General features: G+C 44.5%; 1 protein-coding gene across 2 annotated transcripts; it reads right to left on the reverse strand.

Moving 5' to 3' along the window:
* Positions 1 to 856: 856 nt before the first annotated feature.
* CDADC1 (cytidine and dCMP deaminase domain containing 1) lies at positions 857 to 16,457 on the reverse strand (the record flags this gene model as incomplete). 2 transcript variants are annotated; one of them, XM_082782559.1, is made up of 9 exons in its annotated part: positions 857 to 4,149; positions 5,430 to 5,490; positions 6,117 to 6,306; positions 6,854 to 7,023; positions 8,110 to 8,159; positions 10,215 to 10,793; positions 11,606 to 11,783; positions 13,317 to 13,411; positions 16,318 to 16,457. In XM_082782559.1, 9 exons carry the CDS (start codon positions 16,442 to 16,444, stop codon positions 4,076 to 4,078), a joined length of 1,524 nt encoding a protein of 507 aa, XP_082638685.1. In that variant the 3' UTR covers positions 857 to 4,075. The 2 variants fall into 2 exon arrangements, with proteins under 2 accessions (XP_082638685.1, XP_082638686.1); XM_082782560.1 differs by lacking the exon at positions 16,318 to 16,457 and having other exon boundaries at positions 13,317 to 13,418.
* Between the last annotated feature and the right edge of the window lie 255 nt (positions 16,458 to 16,712).

The raw sequence follows: 16,712 nt of genomic DNA on the forward strand, positions 1-16,712 counted from the left end.
GGAGGAGTCCAGTTCCTTGGCAAAACGAAGCGGAAAATTTCAGGTACAAACCCATCCTTGTCAGCACGCAGGAGATAAATGCCACGCCACAAAACACCGCAGGGAAGAGCCGTGCTCAGCCCTTCCCTCTGCGTGTCTCTCCCTAGCCCAAACACGGCTCAGCCTGTGTGGCGGCCGCGCCAGCCTCACTTCTTCCCTCATCACATCTACGGCTTTTGCGACGAGTCCCAGCACACCTTCGCCTTTCGCTGTCTGAATGGGGAGCCGTGGAGGATTTATTTGGGGTGTCTGCAGCACCGTGCACGGCAAAGCTCCGCCCGCCCCCCTACCGGGCCGGGCCGGGCCGCTGGCGGTGCCCGCGGAGCCGCGGCCCTGGGTAGGCTCCGGGCCCGGCCTCACCGCGCTGCGAGGCCCCGCGGGCGCTGCCCTCTGCTGGCTGCGCCGGGCCCCACCAGAAATTTGGTGGAGCAGCTCCTTGCTGCCACAGGGTTTCGTCTCCAACACGCCCCAGAGGCAGACAGCGGTGCTCTGAGTTTCTAGGGAGCGTTTTGTCACGCTCCCACTGTCACGGGACCCACTGTGCTTCTGGATGCTCAGAGCCATGCCCTCTTCCATCTCCTCCAGCCAAGCAACTCCCCGCGGCAGCTCTTACTCTCCCAAGGATGGGATTAATGTCCTTTAATGCTGGCAGGAGGCAGGCTGAGGCTGGGACGAGGTCTGCAGGCAGAGCAGAGGGTGGCGATGCAGCTCCACAAAGAACTGTGACTGCAGGAGCAAGCACAGCGCCCAGCCAGTAAAGGGCGTGCGCGTTTCAAAGCACTCTGTAGTGTTTCTAATACACCAAAGCACTTAAAAATACACTTCAGTACTTACTGAATTTATTAGCCGAAAACACGTTTTGCTGTAAGGCAAATAATTAACAGAGGAGCTCTGTAACTCTCAGTCAAGAAGCCAAATTGCTACTGGTAGTTAATACCTGCAATTGAAACGACTGCTCCGGCATGGACGGAAGAGACCCAAAATGCATAATGGAAATTTCATACATACATATAAAATATATAACTTCTAGATTTGGTAATTTTAAATACAGTTTTCTTTTTAAGTAAGAAACAAACACCCTAGAGTTCATTTGCAAGACAAGCACTGCAGGAGATGCCCAGTCCTCCCATGCCTCTCTCAGGTAAGCAGATGATGTGCACGGCAGCACCTACAGGGTCTGGGGGCTGAGAGAAACCCCGCTCACATTCTTCCTAGTGGTCAGGATAAAGACACTACTTTGCAATCCCAGCAAGAAGTAAAGTAGTTTTTAACCGATAATCAGAGAAATCTGTGAACCCCTGGAGGGATTTGCAGAAAGACGGCATGACAGACAGTCCGACTTCCAAGCCTTCAGCCTTAAAAGCAGCTCCAAGTTTCACGGAAAGCTTTGTACAAAAATAACTTTTTTAAAAAAAATCAATAAAAAGTAAAGGTAAAATCTTAACTCCTCATGAAGTACAGGCTACCAGCAGCATTCACCGCAGTGTAGTTATTTAATGCAATGTAGGATATTTGATGGGTATCTTGATTTACCTCTCCTTGCACCCAGGCCACCTACAACCTTTTGGGGACTTTTCAATTTCAGCTTTTCCTGCACAGATACAGACTTCTTTACCTACTTTGATACCAGTTGACTGATCAGTATAAACATGAAGGGGCCTTAAATCTGCACCTGTTTTTTTCCCCTGCCTCTACCTCAAGTAGCAAAGCACTGCCAATGGATTATAGAAACAAAGTTTCAGGGAATAGAGTGGATTTTTTTTACTTTAATCTGGACAGTGTTCTTCCAATCTGTAGGAAAAGCCAAGAGTAATTACTCTAACACAAGATGCTTACAAGAAGTGGAAAGAAAAAATATGCCAAAGTAAAAATATTCATGATTTAAAACTGACTATAAAGACAATCTTGCTTATGAAACACCAACATTACCCAATTTTAACCTCATATGGAAGTTGCAAGCAATGGAACTGTATTCCTTGATGAGAGGAAAAAAAAACAAACTAGAACTATTTCTGAGGTTTGTACAACACCCAGAACAGTAACTTAATCCCCGGTCTGAAAACTGGATCTACACTGCACTCTGCATCTGATAGGTGAGGCACAGACCTCTTGCAGCGAGATCTCCTGGCCCTAAACTAAGGTCAGGATCCCAGTTCTGCATTTTAGACCAGAAGACCTGGTGGTAATTCAGTTCTAGTGAAGCAGCAGTTCAGTTACTTCCTCATGAGCAAGTGCAAACACACTTCTTTTCAGTATGATGCAAAAAAATGGATTTCACCTTCCTTCCTTCCTTCAGTTGACAAACAGGGTTGTATTTTCCTCTTTCAGTAGCGCTTTCTGCTCCTGGGAAATGAAGCTGTACACACCCTGCTCAGCAGGGCAGCAGTGGTGCATGTCAAACACTTGCCTGGTGAGATTTCTGCTGCTAACAGCATGCACCTCACTCCTCCAGCAGCCGCAGAGTGGTCTTCAGTTTAACCAGACTGAAGGAAACAGCAGCTTCTCCAGCTTCAGTGAGAGCAAATTGTCATGGCAGTAAGAGGATACACAGTAAGCACTGCCCTGTTCTGGTATGGAGTTACAATGTGGGCTGTGAGGAACCACAGCTCCTCGGTGCAGTTCCGAGCACCAAGAACTGAACCTTAAAATATGGGAGCCGTATCCAGACTGGGTGTGAGCAAACTACCTCTTATTAATGCCACGTTAATGCCACTATGCGCACTGTCTAATCACAGCTTTGCTATCCAAAGCCTACAAGTAAAACCAGAAACTGCAGCAGCATCTTAGAACGTGATTCCCCTTTCAGGGTTTTGAGGAGGGCAACAAAGACAGACAAGATGCGTGGAAGAACTGGGATGAGGCTGTTTGCACGTCTTACCAGTAGCAGCATGAAAAAGGTTTAAGGCATTTGTACTTGAGAGCTCAGCAGAGGAGTGAACAGAAAGTCCTGGGACATCTGCTACAGCAGCTAGAGGTCACATTCATAGCAGCAAACAGCTGAGAGTAGGGAGAGCGACCTCTCAAAAGGTTCTAGGGGTAAAAACTCCCTATTCCAGTTATCTGTTCCCTACACAGCACCCCTCAAAGGTAGCAACAACACAAGGCTGCATGAAACCAGCTATTTTAACATCACCTCCTCATGTAGACAGTGAAGAGACTGGCACCTGAAAAGATCTGGCCTGTTCCACTGGTACAGATCACCCTGTCTAAGGAACAACAGGACCTCTGGCTCTTTATCCGTGCCTCGAGTCCTAGATGCCCGTTAGAGAAACTTAACAAAAACTAAACACCAGCAATCTTCACATAGTACGCCCGGGCCAGCGATACACGTACAGCCAAAATTTTTCAGGCCTGTATCCAGAAGCTGGGAAAAAGAAAACCTAGTCTAGGTCTAGATTAATTCAGATGCACTTGAGGAAGCACGCAGAACACAGCAGCAGCACAAGTACCACAGAACAAACCAGCCGTGCTGCTATGGTAGCTGGAAGAAGTTATGTTTGAGAGACAAGCTTCATCTCCAAATCACTCATCTAGCAACCATTTCCATCCCAGTGGCAGTGTCTCCACCATACAAGCTGACTGAGAGGCAAAAGCCACTTTCAGGGACTAGGAATAATTACTAGCGATGATTTATCTGCCATTTTCTAGGAGATTCCCTTGAGTATTCTACTTATTTCTGCATTCTGATAACCCAGCATGTAGAAATTCATCCCCTCAATCCATACACCAAGCAAGGAGATAACTCTTTTATTACTCCTCCAACCTACCACCAATGAACCTTCAGTATTTTTTTATGCATTGACAATGATTTGCCACCCGATTACTTTCATAGAAAATACAAGCAGCATTTTTTTTCCCCAGGAACTTGTAAATTAAAAAGACCTTCAGGTAATTCTGTAAAACATTTAAGACATCATAAATAAACTTATTCTAAAAATCACCTTCCAAACAATAAATAAAACTCTTTGTTATTTGAAAGTGCAAACAGGCTGCATTATAAAAAATAAAGAGCAAGACTGCAGAAGTGCTGAATTATTCAATAGTGACCAAGACACAGTTTCTTGTTTTGGTGCTGCTGGTCATCTACTGATTTTGTTTTCTGGACTCCATCTAAAGGAAAAAGAAAAGGTAAATATGTTAATACAATAGTAAGCATAGTCTAAATACTCAACAGGTACAAGTACACTGGAATGACACTGGGTCCCATATAGGGATCATGCAATAATCATAGCAAGAGAAACCTATTACGGAAAGAGAGCAAATTCAAACAGTTTAGTGTTGAAACCGTGAGCATACCATCCTAAAGAAAACATTGTTAGAAAAATGAAGCCTGCTAAAGGTTGTCAAACAGAAGTACCACAGGATGAATCTCCAGCTGAAAGCCATTAGCAGAGAGAGGGACAAACACGCCCTGACATTAGGCAGTTATTAGTAATGCCATAAACACCACCCTGAACCTTCCCTCCCCATTCCTTGCCGTGACCCATAAGGAAATAGCTAACAGAAAGACTTCACTAACCTAGCTCACTATGTTAGGAATTAGCTTCTAGGTGGTGGCTATTCATGTGCTACAAAAACCACCTGCAGTCTTGATAATGCTCCCAGCATGGTACTCAATGCTTTGAGCAACTACCAGCTCCCTATCTTTATGCTCCACATCTTTCTGCTTGAGGCACACAAATTATTTAGCTTATTTTTCCACATTATTGTCCCCTCTGACTGAGAAACATTTTAAGGACTGGTGGCTGGCAGTAGGTGCAAGAGGTAGGCCCCTTCTGTAGCACAACAAGGCCTCAGTGCACCTCTCATCTAATCCCTGTTTTCAGAAGGTGTCAGCTCCAGTTCTAAAGGGGTGCAGGTAGACGAGGATTTTGTGACCTGTGCCCCAGCTACCATCAAAACTAACAAAAACTGAAGAAAAAAAGCATATAAATAAATATTCATTGGAAAACACTGATGTAGATTCTGCTTCATAGTAAGATAAGCACTGGAATGTCTTGCACAGCATATTTAAATGACTTAGAATAGTCCAACTCTTAAAAAAAAAAAAAAAAAAAAAAGGCACACCAGGTCCCTTAAAGTCTTCACAGAAAACAATATAAAACATGATAAAGTAGTCTGAAACGATCTCAGTGCAGAAGAGCATATTGCTGTTCCTAATAATAGCATTACGAGATTTTGTACCGCATGCGAGTGCCAAGCATTTGCTAAAACCAGCTCATATTTTTAACTTACCATTAGTTCATCTACTCAAGAAGGTCAGAGCAGTGTTCGCAGCAAAATTTAACTAACTGAAATCAATCCCCAGAGGAATTCAGGTTTGTTTAAAACTTGATCTCGCTTACTATTTCAGTCATAAAACACATTAATGAAAATAAAAACCCACTTACTTTCCCTGGTCATGGGATCATGGAATTCAAGGGCATTAGCGTGAAATGGATTTAGTTGCCACTGGTAAAAGAAGAAGAAAAAGTTTACTTATTCCAGAAGACAGATGAAAGAGCAAGGGGAGGAAGAAGTACCCTCCAGCCCTCCACTGTGAGGTGAGGAAAGAAGGGTTCCCCCTCAAACACACGCCTCCTTTGAGGAGGAAGAGGTGTTAAGGGCCGTGTGGCCATTTATTCCCTTGAGAAGGGGAAGCAAACCACCAGTGCTGCAGCTTGGCACGGTGAGCACCCTGAGCACAGGTGCATTATCCACCTCCAAAACCCAGCACAGCTCTTCCAGGAGCTGCTGGCAGAGCCTACCAAAGCACACAGCCATCTCCCACGCCAGCTGTCCGCCTGTGAGAGGGCTCGAGGAGGACTTCAGAGCGTTAAGACACCACATCGATCAGCAGCAACAAGTCAGAGGGCGATCTGGAAGGAAATTACCTCCCAGAAAACAGGCGCCCTCGGCCTCGCCATCTGGCAGATGGCACAGCGCTCCTCCCAGGAGGCCTGCCACAGCAACCTCTCGATTGCACTCGCACATGATTCAGCAGCACAAGGAAACACTCCTCCACCCTGGCTGCAGCTGACCGCTCCCGCTGCCCTCCCTCCCTGTATTTGTAGCATGCAGTACGTCGAGACACTTACGGTAAATTTGGTTACACCCTCAAGCTCACCAAACTTCATATACGATATGTCTGCTTTCTTTTTGCCAGCATCAACATCTCCTGCATAGATTTGCTTGATGCCAGCCCCTTTGATTAACGGGACACATTCATCGCAAGGACATTTGGTCACAAATATCATGCTTCTCTCATCTGGCTTTATTTCTCGGCACCTACAAAGAGGCAGAGAACAGAATTTCAGAAGTTACAGCTTGAGAGTTTTGGATGGTGACAACAGGAACAAGTAAAGAAGGGTTGTGTTAGTATCTACACACAGAAGCAGCTAATTTGTGGTCGTGTGCATGGGTACACAGTGACATCTGGTTCGTTTTTACTACCAGTGAATGAAACACCCCTCCTGCATTTCCATGCGTATTTCAGATCATGTTGGAAGCCTCAACAATTGCCACGCTTCCATAGTTCAGTTTATAGCATGGTCCTGGCAGGAACCAGAGACAGTGACGTGTATCTGCCACATATTGAGCATGTGAATATCCTTCTGTGAATCATCGTGGTGAATATCCTTTTGAAACAAAGTCCACTTGGATTCTGTCTGCAGCAACCCCAGAGCTGTGCCTGTGCACACCCAAGTTCTGCATCATAGGCATACGACAAGACTGTGACCACAACCCACACTTTATCACAATGACATCCTGCTTTTGTCATGGAATTGTTTCTGAACTCTTCCTTTCTTTCCTGTTGTAAAATCAAACCCGTTACCTGAACGTCAAGGCGTTCTGCTCAGCGTGTATAATGTATCTGAACTTTCTGATCTCCCGATCTTTTTGTTTGTCGTCCATGTGTGGAAAATCGGCATATTCGGACCCAACGGGAAAGGCGTTGTAACCACAGCCTACAAAATACATTGCTCCTGTTCCATCACAGCTTCTCTGCAACAGCAAGCAAATCAGCACATTTGGTGACGTTTCGACCCAGTACTCAGTCAAATAGTTGTGCAATATATGCTTTCCCATTTTGTTTAGTATGCAAATATTATCAGCTCATGCCAAGTTACAGCTGATAAAAGAAAACGCAGCTCCTGCTAGCTCCATGGAGCTTTTCCATTAAGCTCCACGGGAGCCACACAGGCAAACTGCAACGCCACGGACAACACACTGCACCAGGCGTTCCTTTTATCAAGGAACAAGGAGTCTGAAGGATTTAGTCATTAAGACTGCAATGTGCAAAATTAAAGAAAGGTGGAGCCAGTCCTTGATGTGCCAGGGACCGTTTCACCTGCCTGTGAACTGATGCATCGACCAGTGGGTGGACAAAGTAGCAAGGTAGCAATCAGTGATTGAAATAAGAACAAGAAACAAAACTGCAATAAGCACTTGATGACTGAAGTGGTAAAAAACAAAACAAAACAAAAACAAAACAAAAACCAAACAAACAAACAAAAAAAAAGATGTTAGAAGAATATGTTGCAGTTCCATGAAGAACAAGGCTTTCTGGACTGGTAACATGTGTAATGAGAGACAAAAAGAAATAAAATTGATATATTTAGATGGGAAAAAGCACTTTAATGGTATTTGCAGGAAAATATTGCGTTGATTCAAAAGGGAACCTGCTGAAGTCAGTACAGCAGTTCAACTGCATCAAATATCCCCAGGCTATGATTGCTGTGAGACCTCTCCAACAGAGGAGAGCAGACAGCTGGGAAAAAGCTTCATAGCTGGAACACCTGGAGTATTTGACAACAACTAGGGAAGCAAGCACACTAAAAAGTCAGGCAGAAACATTGTGGCAGGGTTTTCTTTCTGTGGTGCTTTATCACTTTCCTTCATCTTGACAGGATAGCAGTGAAAAATCTTTAGCTTAGTTACCAAACAACGAGAAGGGCAAGCTTTCTATAGCACCCTACATGTACGTGTGTTTATACACAGGTGCATTTTTCAAAGTAAAATAACAAGCTCAAGGCAGATACAAGCGTATGAATGATGAGTGCAAGAAGAGGCAGCTTGTGCAATACTTACTGATTTTTCTTCTGCCCAAATAATAGCTCCAACTCCTGTCTTATGATCCTCTAAAACACAACATTTTAGCAGTGAGTAACAAATAAGGTACTTCTACGTTACGTACACATTAATATATGATGTCCTAGAGTAAGGAATTACCTTCATTGTTTTGTGGACAGGAGAAAAGAATGCGGAAAGAGTGAGAGCTGCAAAGTCACACGAGTCTACTGGCAATGCTGGGTGTGCTCGAAGTGCAAGGCCAGCCTTTCTAAGGCTTTGCCAAGTACATCTGTCCACAAATGCTGAGTAGCAACCAATATATGTGTATCAGTAAAAAAATGTGCCAAGAATCCATGCAGACAGGCACAATGATCTTAGAAACCCAATAAAACCACTTCTCATATTTATTACTTAACTGCTGCCACTCCCTACATTTACAGTTCTGTAGTCTGAACTCCTATCAAAATGAGCTTTATTTTATACCCAATTGAGAGGCAAAATGTTAACACTCAGATTTTTGGGGGATGTTTCCTATCACTACCATGGGAAATCTGGAACAGAACTTTCCATTACATGACTTGGAAGACTTTTATGGATCTTTTAAACCTTCCCCAGTCGGTATTAAGGAGAGTCTTGACCATTTAAAACAACGTATCAAGGTCAAAAAAATATATATTTCAGGCTTCTCGTGATGAATACTGTAGATTACACTGTTTCAATTAACAATTTTCCATCACCCTTGGTATCACTACCACACACAATCACTCAAAAAGGGTTTTCTCCTGCCAAATATAGGTTTTATGAGGGCTGACTTTATTTATATTCTACACATTTATTAGTTATTGATACATAGTAACCCAGCATAGAAAATATCTTTTGATCTTGCTTTTGTTATATGCATCTGCATGGTAATGTCAAGCAGGAGGGTTGCTACTGATTTTAATTTCATAGAGAATTAGTGCTTCATTACGGGATTAATGTGGAATAAGTGTTTGCTCTAAAAACAAACATGAGTTCAGGATGAAAAGCAGAGATAAAACTGAAGTTTGCTGCACCAAGGTACTCAACAGGTAGTCAAGCTTGGTCAGTCTATCTTGGTCTCTAAGCAACTGTACAAAAACCTCACAGCTGGTTCCATGCAACCTCTGAATTACTTCTAAAAACCCAATCTCCTCTGCAACTGTTGGTAACTACAGTTGTGAGCAGTAACCAAAACCAAAACAAACAAACAAAAAACCAACAGCCAACCAAACAAAAAAATCCTAGTAAAGTTCCAAAATGTGAAGACTCACCCTTGATAAAAATAACAAGATTTGAAACTAGAAGATTTGAAAAAGTCAAAAGGCACATTCAGCATCTGACCTGACGGGGATTAGTTTTGCTTTAAGTACGTACTATTTATTTTTTACAATGATTTAAAAAGGTAATTATTCTACCTGGGTTAAAAAACAAATCGCTAAGGAGTATCATCAAATTTTAAGTCTTTATATTAAGAAATCTCTGGAAGAACTTTCCAGTTTGCTGCCTTGCTACACAGACAGAATAACGTACCCAACAAAATTAATATGCATCACAAGGCAGTCCCAAACTATGCCTCACCCCAAAAGCTTGTGTAACAAAACCCCAGAAGCTTTGCAGAGAACACCCCTGTCAGATATATAACCAATTTCACTAATAAAACTAAACTAGGAAATTTAACATTTAGTATTTAATGCCCTACTCAAGGATGTATTATTCCATTGCTCTTTTCTGAAGAAGTGTACGCAATATGCTTAAACTTTGGGGACAGTCTTCTGAAATGTCTGTAAAAAGAGCTACTTAAAGAAGAATTTAAAAGCCATTGTGCTGCATTTTCAGACAGGTGTTGGCAGGCTTTGCTAGTGGGCATGTGAGATCCCTGCATTGATTTTTCTCTTGGAAAAGCTCAGTGCTTTCACACCTAGTACGATGTTCCCCCGTGGAGTTTCTACGGCTGCTGCTGCTCCTGCCTCACGGGTGTAGGAACGGAAGCACGCGCCAATTCAGCAGCTTGCTCAAGGAAGTATTTGGAGGAAACTAGACTGAAATCAGGAACTCACTCTGCTCACGAGACCCGGTCCTCTGCCACTACTGTGAGAACTCACCTGTGCGGTACGCGAGTAGCCGGGCTTGTATCATGCAGTGCCTTGCAATTTCTTGGGGCAAACCCTGATGGTGAGTTTCATTTGCTGGCTGCGAGTCCGTGCTGTAAAACCCAAAGCAACCGAAGACAGGGACGCTGGCAGCCACTGTGGCCAAGACCAAGACGAGATCCTTCATGTTTTGCCTGAGGTTGCTGAAGTAGGGATTTTCACAGAGGTTCTCCAGCCCTATTGTCATCAGTATTTGCTTGTGTGTTTCCTCATTTGAAATCAGGAATAAGCTTTCGTACTCCTTTATTTTCTCTTGCCTACACGCGGTGTAAAAGTCAGTATTAAAGTCAGGCTGCGATTTTGCAATTTTTTGAATAAAATCCAACTTGGTGGAAGTTTCTTCAATGAACTGCACCATGTAGCATACTAAGGGCTGAAGCAGCACGCACACCCGAGCACGACTATTGGACTTGAGGCGTTCCACCGCTTTGGCATCTAGCTTTGCATCGTCAGTCGTCATGGGATTGGAAGCCTCGTTCTGCAAGCTGATTTCAGGATCGGCAGGCCAGTAGGAAATCCTGTTCACCCCAGCTGCAAGAGAAGATAATGCAGCAAAAGGAGCCACTTAAGTAGAGTGCAACACAAACCTTATAGTCAACACACTATTGCCTAACCCTGTTTTTACTCCTTCAAGACCCCAAGTGGTGCTTAAGGTGTCTGGGCAGGAAGAATGCTACCAGATGTCACTGTCAAGAGCTTATCCAACTTGATAACCAGGCCACAGACAAAAATTGGAACTTCCTAAGTTCTTTGTGGCAGCCTAAGTTTACATCTTGCCTACGACAGATACGTTACCACCACACACAAAAAGTTAGCACTAAGAGAAGCTGCTCCTGAGATCCAAACCCAAAACTTACAGATGGGCTGTACCAGCAGATCCCATTGCAGGAAGAGAATTATCTGACCTGCTTTTATCTCACTTGGAAAAAAGGAAGCCTTAAAGTACTTCCCGTGATTTCTGCTCAAAAATACAGCGTTGCCACTAACATGCAACAAGAGGGCAAGGAAAAAATGCAGGAATCCCTAGTAATCAGACTTTGGGTCGTTCTTGGGAAGTACAACAGGTATGTGAGAATCTCCATGCTGCATCCCACAGGAGAGAGAACCATCACCAGTGTTAGTCGCACAAACAAACGGGGTCTCATTAGCAAACACTTAGTACCTTGACCTTCAGGGAATGCACATTCAATACCGTTTGCAGATTGTGGCAAATTTCAGCGCAGGCTTACACAAGTTAGCAACCAGCACTCACATCTGTGACAATCCAAAGAGAAAACAGGCTTTCTGATACCACCAATCGCAAGGGTAACTCTTCCCCCTGCTATCAGGCAGTCGTTGCTTACCGTTTACAATCATTTTTAAACAAGTCGAACACGGTTTTCTGGAAAAATACAGATCACAGTTTTTAAGTCTTGATCCGTGTTTAATGAGTGCAATCTGGCCAGCGTGCAAGTCTGTACTGGAACAATGAAGACCAATAATCGTCATGTTTTTCACCACAACTAGCCCACTCTTCTTTACCTACAGAAAAAAAATGCATTATTATTATTATCATTATTATAATAATTATTTTTAGCATCAAGCCCACTGGGATATTACAGCTCTTCCTTGGGTAACTCTAATCAACCAGGAACAAAGCATACTCCTCCTCAGTACAAATTTGATATCAACCATTAAATAAATCTGTTATATTTTCACTAAACAGTGGTGGTTCCTACATGAGTCTTTTAATATCTGAGCGCTGTGCCCCTGCCAAACTTCATATCAAGGCCTGTTGTAAATTTCTGAATTTGTTGGTTGTTGTTTTGCTCACTACAAAACCCAGGAGATGCACAGAGAATTCAGTCAACTATAACTGAAATCCCCTCTGAATCATTCAGCATCTAAAAGGGTTGATGAGTTTAAATTCGTTCTTAACCTTGATCATCCTGGGATCCAGTTGCTTCTCTAGTTTTATTTCAGTCTCCATTTATAGAAATAAATCATGGTTCTAAAGAAGTTTCCATGGAAAACGTCTGCATATCACAGACAAGAGCTCTTACATCTGGATTCCCATGTGCTGTGAGGAAACTGAATGCTGGCTATTTTGATGAAGCTGGTGAAACAGATCTCATTATGCAGTCCAGCTGCTACCAGAACACTTGTCTGTAAATTATTCAATTTCTTTGCAGTTACAGAGATGAGGCTGTACCAAAGCCCTACGTATAACCCATGTCCCATTCCTAACTGCATTACTAAATCTGAAACTGCATTTGAAGTCTGTATAGTGTTCGTCTCTCCCTCTTTCACAAAGACAGCAATCTAGTCTGGGACATACAACACTAAACTCTGAAAATTAGGTCTAATTGTCACTCAGATTATTTTCCTGTCTTTTCTTGTCCTGGTTGATACATGATCTTAGCACATGGGTCTGCTCTGCACGAAGCAGTAATCATTTTAAGGAACATCATAAGAACTCTGGTTACAAATGGAAACCCCTGTTCCAGGACACCCTGAAAATACCCCTGTACTTTGACATGCAACTGGCAGCTAGGTATGAGACCCATTCTCAAGGATGATTTCTTTTGTCACTAATGTAGTCACCTAAAAGTTTTTATCAACAACTGTTTAAAATAGTTCTGTGCACCTCCACTGTGTGAGAAAACTCTTCTACAATCATCACCGTGGTCATTTTAAATATTCTCTCTACATCAGCAGCCACACTGATCTTAAAGTTATAATTAGTATAAAGTAGGAAATGCACAGTATATGCCATACTTCTGGTGTAATGCTTTTCAAAGTTCTCCAGCAGCTTTTACTGATTGTTTCACCTGTTGGGGATAGATCTTGCCTTTCAATTTATTTTTCAAAAACAAAACGTTATTTAACTGTTTTGCTATTTTTCTCCCTACACTGGGTTTTCTTCTAATTCTGAGAAATATTTGAAGACAACTATCACCTCTTTTTTTTTCCTCCTTTCATCGATAATATAAAGAACAATTTAGTTAACTCACTGCAGGAGCTATTAGCATCTGTTCAGAAAGACCAATTAACAGTAAGCCTTGACATTTTTACCTGCGACTTCTTCTGTTGTTCGGCTGAAGGAAAGAGCTCCATCCAGAGACTGAACAAAGTAAAAAGATTGACCTTGGAAAGCCTTGGTATTTGACCTGTCATTAGAAGAAAAAAAATAATATTTATTAAAGAGCATAAAGAAAATATAATGTTTTAATGACTAAGATACACAAGGGATGCTGAAGAGATGTCAGCAACCCTTCCAAGGTGGCACACCGGACTCCACGTTTCCTTCCTAAATTAGGATATGCCTGGAAGAATACAGCCAGAGCTAGAAGAGGCAAGATGTGACCAGGGAGCTGAGCAGTATCTTGTCTCTCTTTACCTTTAAGTTCTGAGATCCTAGTTCTTTCAGAAACATCCAAGCTTCTAGAAAGGAAAAACAAAACCGGCACAAGTTCTGTGTTTTAAAAATCCCCTCACTTTTCATAACCTAAGCTTTCAAGTTTCCTTTCTGTGTAATGATATGGAAGTGTTGAAAGCCGACATGCAGCAAGACTTTGTTTACAATGAGGGCTCTCATCATCTTCAGGGGCTTAATATACACATCTCACAACCACCAGCATGTTCTAACTGAGCTGGAAGGTGAACCAAAACCTTTCCACGGACACAAATAAAAGTTTTGAACAGTATTTTCCACCTCAGCTACTACAGAAGCTATTTTATCAACCACTTCTGCTGTTACAACATCTGAATCCACGCTGTCCTCTTCGGGAGGGTTGATGTCAACTCAGGGTGCTTGCACCTGGATGCAGAGATCGGATTTGTACGATGAGGACGTAAAGAAACTTTCACAGTAATTCAGTGAGTTAATCCTACTTGCAAGCAAAGGGCAAAAAACAAAGATCAGATCCCACAGAACTGCGTGTGCCCAAGTGAATCACACATGCTGACAGAAATCTGAGACTGATCTTGTGATTCAACTTCGGGCTCGGCGCACAGAGAGCAAAACCATCCGAGCACCATCATGGTCTTACACTGACACCCTCTGCCAGGGCGGATGAGGCATTGTGTAATCATTCAGCTATACCAGCTAGGGAGAAACCCGCTTCTCAATTCTTATGGTCTGCTTAAATTTGGGTTAGATTTTCACCAAAAAAGAAAAAAAAGCCTCTTACTCAGGCTGTCAGTTCCAACTGAATAACCGGAGAGGCAGCAGAGAACCCTTCCTAACTGACCACGTTGTGCTATTTGGGGTCGCACCTACTCAAAACGGGGACAGTGCCCTGTGAGACCCAGCACTCAGCACCACCGAGCGTCCCACAAACAGAGGAGGAAGCGCTGCAGGGCTCACTAACTCTTACACCAGAAAGCTGCTGTGCCTCACGCTTGGCAAGAAGTTCATTAAGTCATGGAAAAAGCTCCAGTGCCTATGCCAGGGGTGCGTGCAGAGCTGTAATGAGCACACATTCCTCCGCAGGTCTCATGAGTGCTGCTTGATAACGGTATCATTTTCATTTTTACCCTTTCCCACAAATGCTGATGGCATTTTTGCAGAAGAGGAAAAGGCAGATGCAAGAACAGAACGAAGGAAAAGCATTTATTGAAGTACTTTTAGCATAGAAGAGATATAATCAGATACTAAGACTGTTTTGGTGGAGAGGGTTAGTTTAATGATATGGCTGTGAACCCAAACATTTAGGATGGCAGACAAACATACGCAACCCATGAAAAGGCACACCACTTTCAGACAGTATTTCTGCAGCATTTTCTCACTCAGGAGGAAGAACAAGATGACTAGGGATTTTGGAAAGCAGATCTAATCCTGTCAGCAGCACCATCCGATGCCACGCTGCCTCCTTAGGCTGCCTGGCTCTGCTACCCCACAAACACTGCAAGGGGCACCCAGCCAGCCCCATCAGGCATGCTTGCTAGCAAGGTGCATGTGAAGATTTCTCCTCACTCATACTACAAACAAACGTTAAAGGTAGGTCTGCCAACTTGCATTTAAACAAGCAGGTTTTGTTTTCTTAAATGGGTATTTGGGTTCATTCTTGTTGCAAGCTACAGCAAGCAGCACAATTCGCGTCAACTCACGTCTACCACCATGTCTACTAAATTGGACTGCAATTTTCCAGACAGAGTAGATTTTAAATAAAATACAATGGAAACAAGTCCGAACTATTGTTTGGTGTTTTTTGGACCTAGTCTGAGTGTGACACGTTGTACACAAGGGAAACAAACCGAGGAATGTGCTGGTTATACGTTTATGTTGTGAAATGACATAAACGTATAATGAGAAGCAGGAAGATATCGGGATGGAAAAGCAAAGAACTGTGGTCAGAGGTATCATGGAAATGTCTCCACATCTTTATTCATCTACAAGGCTAAAGGTTCCCTGAAGTTCAACAGAGTGAAGAGAAGGTTGGTTAAAGCGGCCTGGAAACTTTTGGGACTGCTGAAGGAGGTAGCAGGGACCTCAGGGGGCTTCTGAAGAAGGTAGCAGGGACCTTTGGGGACTTTTGATGAAGGGAGCAGGTGTCACGGGGGACTTCTGAGGGAGGTGGCAGGTACCTTAGGGACCTTTTGAAGGAGGTAGCAGGGGACTTTTGAAGATGGAAGAATTTAAAGCAACTACAGTGAGGCTCTTTGCTGCTGAGCACAAAGCCAGGCGGGCAGGGTGTGCTTCCTGGAGGTGCCCCAAGCCCTCAGCCCCCCACCGAGCCCCTCTCACCCGCCAGGGGTGCGACTTTACCCCCACAGATTTGGGGTCCCGCTCCCTGGAGCCACACACAGCACCCCCAAGAGGGGTTAGCAAACCGGGAAGGGCAGCACCAGGAACCCCACAGCTCCTACAGGGGAGGCAGAAAGGCCTCTCCCGCGGGATGTGGCCGGGCTGTAGGGCTTGGTGCCGGCTGTAGGGCTCACCCCGCAGCCCCACAGCGCGGGCAGCCATTTTGCGAGCCCCCCCTCGCCGCCCGCAGCGCACGCCCCCTCCACACACACACACCCCCCGGGCTGAGCCTCCACACCGGCCGTGCTGCCGTGCAGCCCCGCTCACCGGCCATGCTGTCGGTCTGTGTGCTCGCCGCCCTCGCCCGCGGCCCCCCGGCCGCCCCCGCCGCCTCCTCCGCTCCGTGCATCGGTGCCGGTGCCGCCCGCTCCGTGCCCCCCCGGCCGGCCGCCATGGCCCCTCCCTCGGGGCCGCCATGGCAACCGCGGCTGACGGGCGGGCACCGCGGCTAATGGCGAGCAGGGGGCGGGATGGAGGCGGAGGGGAGGAGTGTGGTGGAAAGGGCGGTGATGGCACCCAAAGGGGTTTTGACGTCCGAAAGGGGCTTGGGGTGCGAATGGGGAGCCTCTTGCACCTTAATAAAGGTGTTGGTGGAAAATCGCGTCTGTTTTTGTCGCTCGTTCCTCAGTAGTGCCGCGTCCCCAAGCACCACGTCCAGCCTT

Source organism: Aythya marila (assembly GCF_965140915.1).
Source record: "Aythya marila genome assembly, chromosome: 1".
Lineage (NCBI taxonomy): Eukaryota > Metazoa > Chordata > Aves > Anseriformes > Anatidae > Aythya > Aythya marila.